This window comes from Stegostoma tigrinum, chromosome 26 (assembly GCF_030684315.1).
Source record: "Stegostoma tigrinum isolate sSteTig4 chromosome 26, sSteTig4.hap1, whole genome shotgun sequence".
Taxonomy (NCBI): Eukaryota; Metazoa; Chordata; class Chondrichthyes; order Orectolobiformes; family Stegostomatidae; genus Stegostoma; species Stegostoma tigrinum.
This window is the reverse complement of record NC_081379.1, coordinates 5860090-5880517: the sequence shown is the minus strand read 5'-3', so window position 1 is coordinate 5880517 and position 20428 is coordinate 5860090. Positions and strand designations below refer to the sequence as shown.

At 39.9% G+C, this 20428-nt stretch overlaps 1 protein-coding gene across 2 annotated transcripts in view; it reads left to right on the top strand.

Moving 5' to 3' along the window:
- The first annotated feature begins 317 nt into the window (after positions 1-317).
- dgcr8 (DGCR8 microprocessor complex subunit) overlaps positions 318-20428 on the top strand; it is a 46528-nt gene continuing 26417 nt past the window's right edge. Inside the window, exons 1-6 of one of the 2 annotated variants that reach the window (XM_048555844.2) lie at positions 318-614; positions 3021-4028; positions 5462-5624; positions 8560-8702; positions 14553-14901; positions 16305-16502. In XM_048555844.2, the coding sequence (XP_048411801.1) occupies positions 3321-4028; positions 5462-5624; positions 8560-8702; positions 14553-14901; positions 16305-16502 (1561 nt within the window). In that variant the 5' untranslated portion in view covers positions 318-614; positions 3021-3320. The remainder of the gene's footprint in view (positions 615-3020; positions 4029-5461; positions 5625-8559; positions 8703-14552; positions 14902-16304; positions 16503-20428) is intronic. The other variant, XM_048555845.2, reaches the window with a different exon arrangement.

The window sequence follows — 20428 nt, the reverse complement described above, 5'->3', positions numbered from 1 at the left end:
AACCGATGATTGACATGAACTCCAATCTAGTGCCGTCACCGCGATGGTTGGTTGGCGATTGGTTAGGCCGTTCGTCAATCACCGACAGTCGCGCAAATATAGCGGCGCTGTCACGAGCTGGCAAAGAGAAGGCGGGGATAATAGGAACCGCCAACGCCGGAGATTTCGAGATAACAAGGTGGAGAGCTGGATGAACGCAGCAGGCCAAGCAGCACTTTAGGGGCAGGAAAGCTGACGTTTCGGGCCTAGACCCTTCCCGAAACGTCAGCTTTCCTGCCCCTAAGATGCCCCTGGGCGTGATGTCTTCATCCAGCTCTACCCCTCCTTATCAAAGAGCAAGCGGGTTCGGATGGCTGCTGATCGAGGCAATAAACTAGTAATGCGAAGCCTGTGGCGCATGCGTGCCGGGGGTGGCACGGTCCGTTGATGATTGACAGTCCGGAGACCCACCCCCCCTCCTTTACGCTTCTGTCGATTGGCTGACCGAGATATCAATCTTCAAGGCTGTGCATGCGCTTTGACGAAGTTGGAGCTGCGGCTGGTACCGGAGGTTTTGGGTGCGGGGAGGGCCGTGAAATTATCTGACTTTTTTTTCGATGTGATGAGCTTTTACGGTAGGATTTTAATTTTGCACTAAGCTAGCATAAATTTTAGCCTTGACGGCACTATTTATTTAATCGTTAACCATTAAACCACGGTTAGTCTCCGAGGAGCGATTTTGCGAAGTCAATACTTTGTTTCTGTCGAAGTCTAGGCTAGGCCTCAGATCACGCCTGGGGGAGGGGGCTCCTTCTGGCTTCTCGCTTAACTTTTAATGTTAAATTAGACAGAGGGGTGGTTTATACTGGAACTCAGTATCTCTTTTTAAGTCGGTGCAGGGATTTGTTTATTTTTAACTGAATCCCCTGGTTAGATCCGGGTTCGTGTTGAATGAGTGGAGCTGAATGAGTCTGATCAAAGGCCTGTTGCTGTGTGACTTCCATCGAGTTTAACCATGTTTCACCAGACGTAACGCTACAGCGAAGATCACTGAAAGGCTCAGCATGTTTGGAATTTATGAAAAGATCGATTCTCTTTTTTGTTTAGAAAAAGCTGTTAGGGAGCTAATATTTCGGAGGAAGTAAAGGGATTTGAGTTATCATACAGTCACACAACATGGAAACAGACCCTTCGGTTCAACCATAATGGCCCTTGCTGACCATAACCCCAAACTAAACTAGTCCTACCTGCCTGCGCTTGGCCTAAATCCCTCCACACCTTTCCAATGCACGCACTTATCCACATATCTTTCAACAGTTGTAACTGTACCCGCATCTACCACTTTCTCTGGCAGTTCACTTCACACATGAATGGCACTTTTTTAAAAAGTTGTCCCTTATGTCCTTTTTCTTAAAACCTTTTTCCAAACCTTTTCCTCTTACCTAAAAAGTATGCCCCCTTGACTTGAAATTCCCTGCCCTAGGGCAAAGATACCTACTATTCACCTTACTTGTACCCCTCATGAATTTATAAACCTCTATAAGGTCATCCCTCAACCTCGCACACACCAGTGAAAAAAGTCTTAGCCTGTCCTTATAACTCAAATCCTCCAATCCCACAATCCCAGCAACATCCTGGTAAATCTTTACTGAACCCTTGCCAGTTTAATAATATCCTTCATATAAGAGTGACCAGACTGGACAAGATACTCCAGAAGAAGCCTCATCAACTACAATATGATGTCCTATCTCCTATACTCAAAGGTTTAAGCAATGAAGGAAAGTATGCTAAATGCCGCCTTAACCACCCATTCGATGCAAACTTCAAAGAATTACCTGAAATTCTAGATCTTTTTGTTCTGCAACACTACCCAAGGCCCTGCTTTTATCTGTATAAGTCTTGTCCTTGTTGTTTTACCAAAACGCAATACCTCGCACTTCTCCAAATTAAATTCCATCTGCCCATTGACCCAATTGGTCAAGATCTCTTTGTAATCTTAGATAACCTTCACTGTCTACTATATGACCAATTTTCTTTCACTAGAAATAACTTTACATCGATTTCTAATGCTTTTTTTTCCTTTGATATATTAGAATATGAACTATTAAGTCAAAGTGTTTAGATATTTTGGAATCATCTAGTTATTTTTAAAGTCTGGAATGGAATTGTCAGGCTGAAATTTGATTAATCTGCAGATTGGATTTTTTTGTGCTGTGCTGCTTAATTCATTGTATCAAATTTGAAAATTATGATTTTTATATGTATAATTATACTTTGCTAGTGTAGTAGTGGCTACATTTGAATAACTGTGCTTTGAGAGGCTTATGATAAATATAAAATTCTCCCCTCTGTCAAAATGATGTATGTGTTTAATGTGTTCTGACATTAAGCATTTTCTACATCTTGATAAGTGAAGACTTAGATTTTGGATAGTTTTTTTGCATTACTATAATGTATGTATTACTTAATTGCTGACTACTTGCTTGCTGTTTGATGAATGATTTTAAAAAGGATTTGGCCGGGTTACAAGTTGTTGATTTGGCTGATTATAATAGTCTGAGATACTTATTCAGGCAGACTTGATACAAAATGAAAGATTGCTTTTGGAATAGTTTATTTTGGCTTCACCAGGGGGAAACCAAATAAAACTGGAGAATAAAATGCCTCAGCAAAACATAACTCTTTATTTAGAAATAAGAACAACGTAATCAATCTTGATAATACTTTTTCCAGTACTTTCAGTACCTAGAAACTTCAGCTCTGAAATTTTATTTGCTGGGTACTTGTGTACAAATGCTTTCATGCATTAGTTTAAAATGTGTTTCTCCACTGCATCAGTAAAGTTGTTAGTCCATTTATTTAATACTTAAAGTAGACGAGAATGAATGAATGAGCAAAAACAGCTTGAACAGAGAACAGAATGGAAATTGAGTGCTATGCTAATGCAAGGCATTATTCTAACAGCTAGAGTTTCTCCAGTAGTTCACACACAATCTTTTTTGGTTCAGTTGTATTTATTGCATTTTATTGTTTCTCTGCAGGTGATCAGTAGAAGATGGTGTCAAGGACTCAAGATGATGAATTCTATCTAATCGCAGGCGTTGATTAAGCTGAATACATTGTGATTTCCAATAATTGAGACAGTGATTCTAAAAGCTGTCTACTTTAATGAAAAGAACAATGTAGTCAGCTTAACTGAATCATCTGTAAAATTTGCTTAGTACCATAACTTTTGAGAAAATTTACTCGGACTGGCATATGTTTCTTTCTTAGTTGGGTATTTGACTAAGATATAATTTGTTTAGGACTCTTTATAGCTTAGAATTAATAAGTTTCGAAAAATGGAGACGTTTGGAAGCATGCCACCTATGCCCAAAGAGCCACTGAATGTGGAGAATCAGCCGTGTCCCCCACCTCTTCCTCCAAGCGCGCCGCCGCCTCCACCACCTCCCCTGCAAATGTCCAGTGACGCAGAAGTTATGGACGTTGGCTCTGGTGGTGATGGACTTTCAGACACTCCCGCTGGGGACTCTAACACGTGCAGCCAAGACCAGCTTCTTACGATGGAATCCACTGCCTTTAACAGTCAGTTCACAACAGTATCGGAAAGCTGTACACAGAATCCAAGGACAGCACGTCATGCACCGGCTGTTCCTAAGTTTGCCCCTGATATTAAGTTACTGAAAGATGTAAAAATTCGAGTTGTCTTTACAGATAGTAGTAAAAGCAAGGACAGACAGGTAGTTTATACTGGTGTTGAATCTGGTGAGAAAAGTACTGAATTTATCAAGAGCATGAATGGAGATTTGCATGGCACTCCTTTTGACAGTAATAGAGTAGTGGGGCCAGGGGGTATCTGTAGTAAAAATACTAGTAAGCAAGAGATTGAAGACAATCAGGAGAAAAAAGTGGAATTTGCAGTTCTCGATGAACTAGAAGACTTTACAGAAAACTTCGAAACTGATGATATTGAGGGAACAGGTTTCAAATCTGAAATGATCATTCAGCAGGATCACATCGATGAAGAAGCTCTGAGTTACTCTTTTGAGGTATGTGAGCAGGGTTCAAAATACTCACGTGCATGTGATTGCACGTGACTTCTCCTTGTGTGATATAAATGGCTTCCCTATCTTTTTTTTTCCTCTCTCTCTCCCTTGTTCCTGCCTGATGCATGTAACCTTTGTTATTCAAGATTGACCTGTCATTAAATTGCAAATAATATCTCTATACTCCAGTATTTCTTAATTGTTGACATTTGCAGTTTGCTTACTCTGACTTTTAATTGCTCCTTCTATTTACATGCATCAGGTAATATGTTTAGTATTTTGAACCCTGTATATGTTTCTATAGTCCATTATGACCAGCACACTTCTTCATCAACAACTTTTCCAGCTGGTAAAATTTTAATCAAAAAGTCCATTTATTTCTGTACGCTGTGCAGCAAGTTGTATTTATATTTACACATAATTAGTAAGGTGTTTTTAATGAATATGCAAGTTGTTTAAATTTTTTTTGTTGGTACAAAAATATCCTTCCATTCCTACTTCGCTTCTCTTTCTACAACTGTGGTCCTTCAGTCAATAATGGATGAACAGAAATAGGAACTGCTGCGTAGTTCTGATGCCCGTTCCTTGTCTATGAATTGGTTAGTCGGAGTTGAGTCCACCCATCTGTAGGTGTGTATGGATGAACCAACTCTGAAGACTGACCAGAGCATTAGATAAAGCTCAATACAGTGATGGCATCGAGCTCAGGCTGGAACCTTAAACTCTGACAGTGGAAGTGTGCAGCAAGTATCTTTTGTATCTTCAGTGTATTGTGTGTGTTTCAATTTGAAATAACTTGCCCACTTTATGAAGCCAGTATTTTTATACATAATTTAATTTTAGTCCTGCAAAGAAACTTAATGACACGTCAGATTTAAATACGGGCATTCCACTTAATGTTATTGTAGTAAAATAAAGTCTCTTGATAAGATACAAGCTTGCTTTTGGGCTCACCATTTTAATTCAGGTATATTGTGTTATTGTTTCATGAGGTGTTTTTTAAAAACCACTATTTCATAGCTTCGAAGCAGTTTAAAGTGCAAACAGCCTTCCTTGTATTATAAATTAATTTCTCTGATTAAAAATGTTTTCAAATTGCACAGAAACAAGCGGGACACTTGAATGATTCGTAATTGCTGAGTGAGCCACAACTTTATTCCTCAGTAGAATATCAGACTCTAAATTTAAACATCTGGCTTAGTGTCTATGAGTATTTTGTTTCAGACATCTGGGAAATGATCAATGTTTGTGCTTTTGCTATGCAACTTGGTGTAAGATCGTATATTCTCTTAGTTTAAAGGAACAAACATAATCCAAATGACAAAATAATTGTGTTAGTGCAGCTAGAGTTCAGAGTTTCTTTTTCTTTTGAACTGTCCTGTTCAGAAATCTTCGTATTGTTATAGTGGGATGGCCTTCAATGCTGTATTTTGCAGGATGATTTTGATAATGATGTTGATGCACTACTGGAGGCAGTACTACCTCCTCCCAGAAAGAGGAAACGGGTAGAAGAGGATAATACTGGTGACAGTGACCACCAGACTGATGAAGAAACAAGTGTGCAGCCAATGATGACCAAAATTAAAACTGTGTTAAAAAGTAAGTGAATGACACAAGCTAACAGGTTTTGTTTAATCTGTTGAAGATATTATACAGTTTGGTAGCCTGTGGCCAAACCTTGCTAAGATGACAGTTTTTCACAAGTATCATTGTATTGGCCAAAGATTTTGCTACGAATAGTGTCACAGATTAACATAATTTATCCTTAAAGACGATCCATATTTACACAATGTTCAGGGATCATTGTCAGTAACAAACTGTGTAACTCTGACTGATTTTCGTTTTTGTGTGTATAAGCACCCCACCTCCAGCCCTGTCTAAATTAAATTGCCAACCCGGAATATGAGCCTTGGGTCTTTTCAGGATTTTGGTTCAGTAGTAGTATTTGTACAATTATTGATGGAAGCATAATCTCTCAAGAGTTTTTGTCTCACATCTATGAAATTTCTCTTGAAATGTCATTTTTCCAGCAATATCTTGATTGGGAGGTTATTTGTGATACACTTGTAAACTGTGCAAACTCCGATTGCATTGCAAAAGATTTTTTCTGAAGGAGAAGTTCAAGTTGTAGAGTTTGCTAATGGGAGTAAACTCGACCAGTATTCGTGCGTTTGAAACTCTTGGGATAGCAGCAGGTCTGGCAGCATCTGTCAGAAGCAAATGTCACTGGACTCAAAATATTAACTCTGTTTTTCTCTCTACAGGTGCTGCCAGACCCACTGTTTCCCAGCACTGTGTTCTTGTTTCAGATTTCCAGCATCCACGACCCTTTGTTTACTGTCAAACCACATAGGACTAATTGATGAAACAAATTTAACCAATACTTAGAGGCTTGAAGGAATGTCAGATTTGTAGTACACTTTTTAAGTGGGTACTGGATCGTATTTGAGAACAAGCAACTTATTAACCATGTTTTACGTCCAAGGTTGAAATCAAATAGAAGTGTAGTTGGCGTACAATAGATTTATTGCAGGAGAAAGTCCTTTTAACTAACACAAGAACGGTAAGCCTTTCAGTCTATTCCTCACAGTGAAATCGGGGCTAATCTTTGGTTAACAAAACACTGTCAGCCTCTGATCTGCACTAAAGAACTGGCAGCAATTGCTTGTGGAAACAAGTTTCAAAACTTTTGATAACCTCTTGACTGTAAATGTGGTTTCCAGTTTTGCTCCTGAAAACCATGCCTCCAGATTTCGCACCATGTGCCATAGTCCTAGATTCCCTAATCTCTTAATGTCTTGCAGACTTCGATCAAATGCTTAATATTTTGTTTCGTAGAATATTACTGAAGTTTGTGTAATCTTGCTTAATTTAACTACTGGAGTCCAGGTATCTTTCTAGTCGATCCACTATGTCCAGTGTTCGTAAATTCTTTATAAAGTGAAGTGCCCGTAAGGAAACAGCCCATACCATGTAAGCTGGGCTTTGCAATATGATTTCGCATCCCTATACTGTAGCTGAATTAAATATACAACATGGCATTCCAAAAACTTTTTGATAACTCTCTCTGAATGTTCATGACATTTTAGTAGCCTGTACACCACTTACTGAATTCACTTGGTTTTCTGTTTCTAACCTTTAACCATGTTGAAACGATCCTTTTAGGTCAGAAGTGGATGAACTCTCACTTGGATTAATTAAAATGCAATTCCCATTCTTTTACTCATTCACTTAATGTATTACTATTCCCTGTTATGCTTCTATCTATGCTGCTTAAAATGCCAACAATCTTTTGCCGTTGGCAAACTTAGAAATGTGGTTTCTACCCCATCATATAAGATGTTAAATGCCATAAATGGTCAAAGCCCCATTGCAGGTCCTTGTGGAGTGCTGCTTCATGCCAATTAGGGTACCTGTCCATGATCCCTACTTTCTTTGTCCTGCTGCTCACGCGCTGTCCTCATCTGAACAATACCTGCTCTTAGTTCTGTGAGCTTTAACTTCAGGTAATAATGACCTTTGGTCAGAGTAAGGGAGAAAAGTTGAACTGAACAGAAATTTAAGGTAATTCAGTAATTTTTGTCAAATCTCATGCCTAAAGTTCAGTACATTCACTGAACCTGGATTTATACCAATGTTGCACTGGAATGGTTGATCAGGAAATGTACTTTAGTTTAATTCTCTCTCTTTTCTTATTTCTCAGATACACAATTCATTTAGATCTGGGAAACTAAATATTTTTCACTTAAAATTTCTTTGGTTTCAATTCTAGTGGTGTTCCAATCATTCCTTTTACTTCTGCCACCAAACCTCCTGGTTCACCAATTAAAAGGTTAATTCACAAGTACAACCTTTTTTCTTTTGTCAGTTTTCATTGGTCACTGCCAAAGTTGTCAGTTCTACAATATTTTCACAGCATTATATAGCATGGAAACAGACCTTTTGGTCCAACTAGTAAATGTCGATCATGTTCCCAAACTAAACCAGTCCCACTTGGCTGCGTTTGGCCCAAATCCATCCACACCTTTTCCTATTTAAGTACTAATCCAAGTGTTTTTAAACATTGTAACTGGAGCTGCATCTAAGACTTCCTCTGGCAATTCATCCCACATATAAGATTCATTCATTTTGGTCATACAGGGATCAACTTATAACAAGTCATTTTAAAGGGCAAATAAGTTCTAATACTAAAAGCATTATGCCAAGATACCATGTCCATGTTAGACCAAGGACACATGGATAATGATGGGATAGTGTAGGGGGAGGGGCTTAGATTAGTTCACAGGTTGGCGCAACATCGAGGGCCAAAGGGCCTGTTCTGCGCTGTATTGTTCTATGTTCTATATGAACTTATGTAGTGTTTTTTTTTGAAAGGAAGTTGCCCCTCATCCTTCTTAAATCTTTGTCTTCTCACCTTAAAAATATGCTCCCTCCACCTCCCCCCATCTCTGCTAGCATTCTATCTTTTTGTATTGTGATTGAATTAAGAGATCTTGGGCTTTTCTTGGTATTAAATTTGTTTTAACCTTTATAGATCGTGGCCGCCCACCAAGTGAACCCCTTCCTGATGGCTGGATCATGACATTCCATAATTCTGGTATTCCAGTTTACCTGCACAGGGAAACCAGAGTGGTTACCTGGTCACGACCTTATTTCTTAGGAACCGGAAGCATCAGGGTAGGAGATAAATTCAGTAATGTGTCATGAAAATAATTGTATGCTTCATTTTCTGATAGAGACTGTGATTTGTGTCCGGAAAATGTCTATGAATCTGGTGGCATACTGTTTTTTTTCCCTAAACACATTTGTGCATAGAATGTAGTGTCATTGGCTAAACTAGCATTTGTTGCCCTTTGTAATTGAGCTGTCATCTTGAATTGCTGCAGTCTTTTGGGTACAGTGCGGTTTGTAATGCTGTTAGCAGGGTAGTGTTATGATTTTGAACTAGTGACAATATACTTCCAAGTCAGAATGGTGAGCAGTTTAGAGGAGAACTTGCATGAGGTGATATTTCCCCTGAATTTACTGCCCTTATCTATCGAGGTGATAAAGATCATAGATTTGTAAGATGCTATTGAAGATGTCTTGGTGTGTTACTGCAGTATACTTCATAGGTGATGTTGTTACTACTGATGAACGACCACCAGAGACTGAGTACATGATTATAATCCTATATTCTTGCAAAATAGAAGGAGAGCAAGCTTTTTATTTTAATTATAAATATGAAAAGTTCAATTTAACCCTTGCAGTCTAATTCAGTGTAATAGTCCACTGATGTCCTTCTGCATTGATTTAAGGAAGTGGATGTTGAGGGTTATGGATGGGGTGCAAGCCAAGTGGTCTGACTTGTCTAGAATGGTGTTGAGTTTCAATGCCGTTGAAGTTGCCATCCAGGCAAGTGGAGTGCATTCTATCACACTTTGGCCTCGTCCCTTGGAGAGAGCGGATAGGCATGAGGGAGACGGGAGGTGAGTTATTGCAACATATTGCTTGTGTCTTGCTCTTGAGGTTAGTAAGGCTGATCCAATTCAGTTTCTAGTCAATGGTAATTTTTGGGATGTTGACAGTGGGGAATTCAGTGATAGTAATGCCAATGAACATCAAGGGGCGATGATTAGATCTCCTTTTGTTGTTGAAAGTCATTTTCCAGCAATTGTGTGACATTTGTTACTTGTTACTTGCTACTTATCAACCCCAGCTTTGCTGCATATGAACATGAACTGCATCAGTAAATGAAGAGTTGTAAGTTGTGCTGCACTTGATGTTGGCGTCAGTAAGCATCCCCATTTTTAACCTTGTGTTGGGGCAGGTCACTGAAGATGTTTGGGTCTAAGACCCTATCCTGTGGAAATCCTGCACTGATGTCTTAGGACTGAGCTATCCTTGGGTCATAGGCGTAACTGAGACCAGTATTTGTAATGCAGTAATAGTGTTGGGTTTTATGTGATCAGCAGCTTTAGTCAGTGTGGTGTAGATGCCTCCACTTGAGTTGAAAGGGCCCTCTGGTGGCACAGTGTTGGCATCTCTATCCCTGGACCTGGAGGCCTGGGTTCAAGTTTCATATACTCCAGATGTGTGAAATAATGTATCTAAATAGGTTGAGGCAAGTGCGGGAACAGGTGGCTGGCAGAGAGAGCGGGAACAGGCAGCCCGAGGCAGCAGGGAGAATTCGAGCCCAGGACAGTGATGTTGAACTATTAACTGTGGTTCTTTGTTTTTATTTAAATACTTTATTAAGAAGGTCTGTAATGTTTAACTACTTGGCTTGCTTTTTTTTGTTTTTCTGCTGTTGTGAAAAGATTCTGTGCCTATGTACATTGGTACCTAAGATGGCGCTGTAAGTGGCAGCTTCTAAATTTTTCACTCTACTCATGCGAGTGAATACGTGGCAATGAAAGCTATTTCTAATTCCAGAAAAATATGTTAAATAAAATTTGGGTGGCACTATGGCTTAGTTTGTTAAAGCACCTGCCTAGTTTAAAAAGTAGGATCCTGGGTTCATATCCCACTATTGCTCTAAATGGCTCCTGTGGCACAGTGGTAGTGTCCCAGCCTTAGAGGCAGGAGACTGAGTTTGAGACCCACTTGCTTCAGAGATGTTTAATAACATCTCTGACCAGGTTGATTTTGAAAATGGGTCACCTGAGTTGACTTAATGTGAGTTTTTGTTTTGGCATCTATGCACTTGCTTGTAGGGGTTAACTGGGTAGCATTTTTTTTGTTGTGTAAAGAAATCGACCACTAAGTCTAACAAATTACCCAGTCAACAAGTTACAAATACTGCCCGTTAGTGAGTCTTATTTACACTACCTCTTTGTTCCTCTGACGATGTTGAGACTGCTCCAGCCTTGGATTAAACTCAGATTATTTTTGACCTTGCTAGTGAATTCTGTGGTCCTCCAGAAAGCCATAGACATCATTTGAATTCTTATGCCCAGTAAATGTTAAACTTCTCGTGCCAAGCATGGATGTTATGATTATTGCAACCAATCCTCCTTTCTTTCAACCCTTTCTGCAATTTAATTCTAGAAAATCAACCACAGTGGTAATATATTCATCTTGAAGGCAGTAGATTTGTGTGTTTACCTGGGAAAGCAAATTGAAAAGACTTCGTTTTTCTCATTTCATGCTTCACCTGCACTATTACCAACTAAAACGATAAATGATGTTACCTGTGAATTTGTTCAAAGAATTAGTCTTTGCAACACTTTTCCTTTGTGACAGTACTGAGCCTATTAAGAGATGTGATAGAATATAGAACATTACAGCACAGTACAGGCCCTTCGGCCTTCGATGTTGTGCCGACCTGTCATACCGATCTGAAGCCCATCTAACCTACACTATTCCATGGACGTCCATATGCTTGCCCAATGATGACTTAAATGTATTTAAAGGTGGCGAATCTACTACCATTGCAGGCAAAGCGTTCCATACCCTTACTACTCTCTGAGTAAAGAAACTACCTCTGACGTCTGACCTATATCTTTCACCCCTCAATTTAAAGCTATGCCCCCTCATGCTCACCATCACCATCCTAGGAAAAAGACTCTGCCTATCCACCCTATCTAACCCTCTGATTATTCTATATCTTTCAATTAAGACACCTCTCAACCATCTTCTCTCTAACGAAAACAACCTCGAGTCCCTCAGCCTTTCCTCGTAAGACCTTCCCTCCATACCAGGCAACATCCTAGTAAATCTCCTCTGCACCCTTTCCAAAGCTTCCACATCCTCCTTATAATGCGGTGACCAGAACTGTACGCAATACTCCAAGTGTGGCTGCACCAGAGTTTTGTACAGCTGCAGCATAACCTCAAGGTTCTGGAACTCGATCCCTCTATTAATAAAAGCTAAAACACTATGCCTTCTTAACAGCCCTGTCAACCTGGGTGGCAACTTTCAAGGATCTGTGTACATGGACACCGAGATCTCTCTGCTCGTCTACACTACCAAGAATCTTACCATTAGCCCTGTACTTTGCATTCCGGTTGCTCCTGCCAAAGTGCATCACCTCACACTTGTCCGCATTAAACTCCATTTGCCACCTCTCAGCCCAGCTCTGCAGCTTATCTATGTCTCTCTGCAACCTCCAGCATCCTTCGTCACTATCCATAACTCCATCGTCCTTAGAGTCGTCTGCAAATTTACTAACCCATCCTTCTACGCCCTCATCCAGGTCATTTATAAAAATGACAAATAGCAGTGGACCCAACACCGACCCTTGCGGTACACCACTAGTAACTGGTCTTCAGGATGAACATTTCCCATCAACTACCACCCTCTGTCTTCTTTCAGTTGGCCAATTTCTGATCCAAACTGCTATATCTCCCACAATCCCATTCCTCCGCATTTTGTACAATAGCCTACTGTGGGGAACCTTTTCGAAAGCCTTGCTGAAATCCATATACACCACATCAACCAGTTTACTCTCATCTACCTGTTTGGTCATCTTCTCAAAGAACTCAATAAGGTTTGTGAGGCACGACCTTCCCTTCATAAAACCGTGCTGACTATCCCTAATCAGTTTATTCTTTTGTAGATGATTATAAGTCCTTTCTCTTGTAACCTTTTCCAGCACTTTACCAACAACTGAGGTAAGGCTCACTGGTCTATAATTTACCAGGGTTGTCTCAACTCCCCTTCTTGAACAGGGGATTTGCTATCCTCCAGTCGTCTGGCACTATTCCTGCAGACAATGACAAGTTAAAGATCAATGTCAAAGGCTCGGCAATCTCCTCCCTGGCTTCCCAGAGGATCCGAGGATGGATAAATCCCATCCGGCCCGGGGGATTTATCTATCTTCACCCTCTGTAGAATTTCTAATACCTCTTCCTTGTGAACCTCAATCCCACCTAGTCTAGTAGCCTGTATCTCAGTATTCTCCTCGACAACATTGTTGTTTTCTAGAGTGAATACTGTTGAAAAATATTCATTTAGTGCTTCCCCATCTCCTCTGATTCCATACACAACTTACCGCTACTATCCTTGATTGGCCCTAATCTTTCTTTCGTCATTCTCTTATTCCTTAAATACCTATAGAAAGCCTTAGGATTTACCCTGATGCTATCCGCCAACAACTTCTCATGCCTCCTCGTGGCTCTTCTGAGCTCTCTCTTTAGATCTTTCCTGGCTACCTTATAGCCCTCAAGCGCCCTAACTGAGCCTTCACATCTCATCCTAACATAAGCCTTCTTCTTTCTCTTGACCAGAGATTCCACTCTTCGTAAACCATGGCTCCCGCGCTCTACTGCTTCCTCCCTGCCTGACGGGTACATACTTATCTAGGACACACAGGAGCTTTTCCTTGAATAGGCTCCACATTTCTAATGTGCCCATCCCCTGCAGTTTCCTTCCCCATTCTATGCTCCCTAAATCTTGCCTAATCTCATCGTAATTGCCTTTCCCCCAGTGATCTGTCCTGTTTGTCTTACAGAGTGGTATTATCACAGTGGCACTGCAGTGTTTCATCAGGCAGGCAGTTGGTAAACTATTTTCGAGTTCTCCCTAGCTATATTTTTTTAAATATGACCAAAGATTCATGAGTGGGTGGTGTCAGGCTGACATAAACCCAAAACAATTTTGGTTTTGCTTTCAGTTGGTTGGTGTTTTTAACTGGCTGTTGGAGCCTAAAGCTTGTGTTCTTTGCTGTTAAATTGAAGTCTTAGGCAAGGTTTTCTCTCAATCAAAGGAGGCAGATTGTCTCTTTAGGTATTTTTGTTCTGATCTGGAGAAAGACAGCACATGAGAATAATAACTGTGTAACTGTTGCTGAATTGCCTTTGCCAAGGGTGTGTTTTATGGAATGTTGCTTGTACTGGAATAGTTTGTTTAGTGGTTAAGTGATACATTATCTTGTTAAATATTTTAATAAAGTGAAGTTATGCCAAATCTTTTTGTAATTTAGCTGTGTTGTAAGAATAAAGTGTGGTTTTTGACTGAAGTTTAATGGTGAACCAATCAAATCCTCTCTGGAGCATAGCACTTTATTTTAAAAGTCACATTTTAAAAAGCTGGGGTCCAGGCTATCTCTACAATGTATTCTGGGGCATCTGGTCTGGTCCGTAACACTACCTTTCCCCTTGTTCCGTAGTCCTGATGGTGTTGTTTCTTGTCACTCCCCCTTTCGTTGTCTCAGTAGTACACATCATCTGTCCATGGGGAATTTACAGCACCTGTGGACTGCACTGTTAGAATTTGCTCTGTGATATGCAAGAAGAATTGAGGCTGGCTTGAATGTTGTTTATATTTTATTTTCCCAGTTTTAAGTTTTTGCCTTTTTTTCAGTCATAGACAATATACAATCAGGTGCCTTCAACTGAGTTGTTTGCCAGGACACATGCAATGGAAATATGTTGACACCTAGCTTTCTTTCTGGATTCGTTTTGGTACTAGATATTATGATTTTATTTTTGTCCTTCTGTGCAAATAATTTTACAGGATCAGTAATCATGTTCAGTTGTTATTACCAAATCATTTGTTTAGAAATCTGACATCAGTCGGTGAAAAGTTGTTTTTTGTTCTGTGCAGAAACATGATCCTCCTCAGAGCAGCATTCCCTGTCTACACTACATGAAAATGAGAGACCAAGAAGAAAGAGAGCAGAATAAGCTGGCTAGTAATGGAGAGATAATGAAAGTGACCACAAATGGAGAAATGTCCCCAGATAAATGTGAAAGCACACCTTTAGAAGTAACTGAGAAACCAGACTGCACTGCCACTGATCAAGACTTCCTTACTAATTCAGTACCTCACAGTAGCTCGGGTACAATATGCTCTAAATCCTTAGATGAAAGAGACTCCATGGGTGGAATCATTGCAGCAGGGGCCCTTGGACAGGTGAAGGCTAAAGTCGAAGTATGCAAAGAAGAATCTATTGGTAAGACCATGCTTGATCTTAATTCAAATAGGTGATAATTTTTCTTTGGGCTAGGCACCTAATGTGTGTTTCAGCTTTTGAATGTGTGAATGTATGTAGTGGCCTTTGGTTTTTATTTACACTTAAGATGTCCATGACAAAGAGGACGTGCTGCCAGGTTTCTCCCAGTTTTAGTATTTGGACTTTACTTACTTGAAGGAAATGTGCGGTGACTCAGTCACTTGTTTTTGTTGCAGACTGTCTTTCTCTTGGCACTATCAGGTCCACATCAGCATTTTTAAGTTAAGATTTTGCACTATCCTACAATTCCGTTTTTAAAAAAAAATTGCACGTATTACTACATTTATGGGAAGATAGGAAGTGGAATCAAGAATAGACCTTTGGCTTGTTGAGCCTGCCCTTCCATTCAGTATGATCATTGACCCTCTTTTGTTAACTCCGCACTCTCTCCTTTTTCTCTTCGATGACTTTAATCTCGAGAAATTGATTTTTAAATATATTTCATTACTTGACCTCCACTGCCTTATGCGGAAGAAAATTTCGTAGGAATAAATTTCTCCTCCCCTTAGTCCTAAATAGTCTACCCTGTATCCTAAGAGTGAGAGCTCTTATTCTAGATACCCCTGGTCAAGGAGAACATCATCCCTGCTTACTGCTCATCCAGGCCTATCAGAGTCGAATATGTTTCGATGAGTTCCTCTGTCAATCTTTTAAATTCCAATGAATACAGGTCTAATTGACCCTATGTCTCCTCATCTGAGAAACGTGCTATCCGAGGATTCAGCTTGATGAGCCTTTGCTGAACTCCTTTGGTGGCAAATGTATATTTTCCTAGTTAAGAGTAAAACTTCACATAATATACCAGATACAACTTCACAAAGGCCCTGTAGATGCATCCAGACATCCTTGCTCCTAAATTGAAATTCTCTGGGCAATGAAAGTCTGTGCTTTTGGTCTCCAGTCCCCTTACATTGTGAGATTAGATGAGATTTCATATTGTCACGATGAATTTTACGTTGTGCTGTAAGTCGTCATGTTACCTGGCTGGTTGGCGATCTAAACACGCAGCTTTAAGGTTTTCTAAAGCTTCATATTTAACAGCAGCACAGCTGTTTATGGATGGACTAGATTCTTGTTTCTTCTAAGAGCACCTGGTTTCTGAAGCCCGTTTAAAACTTCAGATTCAAAAACCTAGTTGGTAATCTTTGCATGTCAAAATAGTTTCCATTATTGTTTGTGATCCCAAGGAATTATTATTAAGTTGTGCAAGTTAATTTCAAGTGAATTTTATGATTTATGAGTTATTATATTTCCAGTCCAAGGGTATGTCTTTGGATTGTTAGTCTAGCAAAGTACACTGAACATGGATTTGTGCTGTTCATATCCCATTTATCATTATTCAGCTCTTGAGGAATTTAAAAAATACTTGGAAAAACGCTTTGATTTTGAGCAAGTCACTGTGAAGAAATTCCGGACCTGGGCTGAACGGCGTCAGTTTAACCGGGAGATGAAACGGAAGCAAGCAGAAGCTGAGCGGCCAATTCTGCCAGCCAATCAAAAACTCATTACTCTCTCTGTTCAGGATGCACCCACAAAAAAAGGTAAAAGCACCATGTGAACATTTCACCATCTCCTAATATGAACGTTTTAATAATGCTTGCAGCATCTTTCAGAAAGTGAGCTTGAACTTCTGTGCATGCAAAGAAAATGATATGCAAACTTGATTACATACAGTTCACATACAGAATTTGAGGACCAATTTCTTATTCTGGCTCCTCTGATTTTTATTTTTCTTCCACAGCCATGGTCATGTAATTTGAGCTGAAGGGAGGGGGAAAAGTCTGTTTTTCAATTTTATTTCTGCGTGTTGGACATGTTCACTCATTTGTGTAAAGAGTTTATACACTCCACTACAAAGGGAAACCAGAAGTGCGGTAATCCAGCTCAACGGACTCGAGTTTAAAAACCAGGTGGGAAAATACACCGGCGCTTCATTGGAGGCTGCACTGATGATGTTACCCAGCAGGGTAATGAAACGTCTGCAGAACAACGAACCAGCTCGGCGAGCCAACCAACCACAATGTGGCATATTTAACAACAGACTGCATGCATCCAGCATTCCTACAAGATAACACATTTGATGGCTGGTCAGAAATCTTCAAGAGCGTACAATAAAGAAAAAATGGAGTGAACATTGGTCCACTGTCAGCAAAATTTCATTTTTGTAAGGGAAGCAGTCTCTACTCTTCCCTCCCCAAGTTTGCAATTATAGAATGCTGTCTGAGCCAGGAAATTTAGATATGGGTGTGAAGGAGAAGGAGTGAGTTTTTACTGTTTATTCGAGATAGTTATGCTTGAAGACCATTTATAAAGATCTGCAGTAGTAGTTCAGCATTGTTCTTCAGTGTTATAAGTTAGAATTTAATGGCTAGCAACCTTTTTAGTTGACAGGTGTTGATGTTTGGATTCCATGGTTATTGAGAGAGAAAAGTCTGGTGATCTTTTCTCCTCGGAAATTCAGAGTATCTGCTCTTGCTCTGAATAAGTGTAAAAATGAGAATTGTAATGAATCAAGTTATTTTCCTATTTGCTGCTGGTTCATGTTTGCATCAAGCTTTGTTATTTCAAGCACATACATCACTCAGAATGTGAGTGCAACTTTTTCCTGCTAGCTGAAAAACCAGTTTTAAAAGTCCACTTCAGAGTTTTTGACTGCCCCAGTTTACATTCTGGTTAGACATCTGAGAACTTGAGAAAAATCTATTTGCCCATCAAGTAACCATTTTCACCACACCTGCCAAGTAGGTGATCCATCTTCGTCACCTTGGTCATCTGATCAGTTCAGATCATTCTGCATAAAAACCAAAAGATCTGCGGTTGCCATAAATCAGGCACAAAAGCAGAAGTTCCTGGAAGCTGAGCAGGTCTGGCAGAATCTGTGAAGAAACAATCAGAGTTAACGTTTCGGGTCTGGTGACCCTTACTCAGAATGAGAAGGATCATTAAGATCCTTACATATCATTAAGAAATGGCTGAGTGACCAGATACCACAATAGATTATTGGCCCCAACTATAGTCTAATTCTTTTACAAGAGAAGTGTACTGCAGAACAAAGTGTCTTTTTGCCTCTCCTAAGTTGTTCAGGCACAAATGCAGCACCGACATCTACCTAGCAATGTTGAAATTTTTCTTAGTACATCCTGTCTGTGAAAAATGAAGCAAAAATCTAATCCAGCCAATGACCAACCCAGTCTGCCTAATTTCAGTAATTGGTCAAGTGGTGGAAAGATCATTGGCAATACTGTGATAGGAGGGCAACTCTTTGGAGTTATGCCTACCACAAAGGGAGATATTTATAGTTGTTGGTCAGTCATCACCCTTCGGGACATTCCTGCAGGAGTTCCTTAGATTTCGAGGTCCAAACATCTTCAGCTGCTTCATCAGGGACCTTCCCTCCGTAAGGTTAGTCAATCATTAATAAGCATCTCCATTTCTATGTCCGGCACAATTTTATGACCGCTCGGAGGTTGAAGATGTCCATCCCCAAATGCAGTGAGACCCGGACACTCTGTGGGTTTGGGCTGACGAGCAGCAAGCAACATAAAAGCTATGTAAGTGTCGGACAGTGACCATCTGTAACAGGGGAGAATCTAGCATTGCCCTTGACATTCAATGGGATATTGCATTAGCCATAAAAGACTTGTGCTGTAAGAGCACAGGGGAGAGTGGGACTTCAGCAGTGAGGAACTCTCCAGCTCACTTCCCAAATCTTGGCTGTCGTCTACAAAATACAAGTCAGGAGAATGCATGAATCCTCTCCGCTTGCCTGGATGAGTGTAGCTTCAACACTTAAGATGCCTGTTCCCTCACTCCCACTGGGTCAGAATCCTGGAACTTCTTCCTACTGGTATTGTGTGTTGACCGACTTGGACTGAGAGGTTCAGGTAGGCACTCAGTGCAATTTGAGTGCAGCTAGGGTTGGTCAATGAATGCTGGCCCAACCAGTGATGCCTGAATAATAAAGTTGGTGTGAGGCAATGGCTGTCACCAACAAGAAAGTCTAAGCATTTAACGTTGACATTCAAGCATTACTCCTGACTAATTCTCCTGATTTGGCATCCTGAACTTAATCATTGACTAGATCAATTGTATTAATACTCTGACTACAAGACCAAGTCGGACACTGGTAATTCTCTAATAAATGACTCACCACTTGACTGCTCAGTGCTTGTGAGGTACCTACAAGCTCAAGTCAGGAGTGTAAGAATGTTTTTTAATGAATGGAGTTACTGCAGCGTTGAAGAAGCCTCATGTGCAGGAAAAAAAAAACCAGTCAGCTTGATCAGCATCACATCCATCAGTTTAAACATTCATCCCCTCCTCTGCTGGTGTGTAGAGGCAGCAAGGCATTACAGAAAGTCATCAAAGTTTCTTGGACAGAACCTCTACTACTGAAAATAAACGTTTGTGGAAACACTGCTAAGTCGCTCACCATTCAGACTTGACACGATAAATGCAATATCTTTTAATTTGCTCCAAATCCTGGAACTTTTGAAAAATCTATGAATGTAGCTGGCTAGGACTGTATTTATTGCTCATTCATAATTGTGGAGGACAATTACGAGTCACTGGGTTTCTGGAACCACAAGCAGGCTGGTCCAAATAAGGGTGGCATATTTCTTACCATTAGTGAACTGGATGGGTTTTTATGATGGTCAGTGCTTACATGGTCATTTGTTAGAGATTTTTGTTCCAGGTTTTAATTGAATTCAGGTTTCACCATTTATTATGATTTGGTTTTGAGCCCATGTTCTGAAAGCATTAGCCTGGTGTTCTGAATTACCAGTCTGGCGACGGTACCATTATCTTTGGTTCTTGCATCATTGTGGGGATAGGTACATCACATGGAGGCAGCATTCTAGAGCATGGCTTGTTATCGCTTTGAGGCCTTTGCTAAGAATTAGGCGATCCTCCTACTGTATCTTTATTCATTACTGCATACTAATAAACTGCATTGTACTTGAGTCGTAGCCTTACCAGTGACCTAAATAATGTCAGAACCTCTAGTTTATGATTTCCTTACTTGTGTTCTGCAGTATTCAGTTTGCTTTATTGATAGGTTTTTCACCTTTCAATTGGACTTCTATTGCATAGCAGGAGCAACTTGTTTTAATAAGAAATGGAGTTGCCGAGAAAATAAAAATGACCTTTGATCAGGAAAAATTTGAGTCATTAAATAGATTTTACAACTGATAATGAACCGTAAAATTAAAAATGGAATGCCTTGAACTGTGTGTGTTTATTTGTTGCATTTCATAATTGTTACTGGATTGATCATGAAATGGAAATTTGGTTCAACAAGTATGAAACATTAGTCAATTGTATGAATTATTTATTTAGTGACGATACTTAATGGCTGCATTATAATCATGAAATTTTAATGTTTAGTATTAAATGCAATCCACAAGGATCTAAAACTACTTGCGATTTCAAACTTTCTTTAGATTAAATCAGAATTAATTTCCTC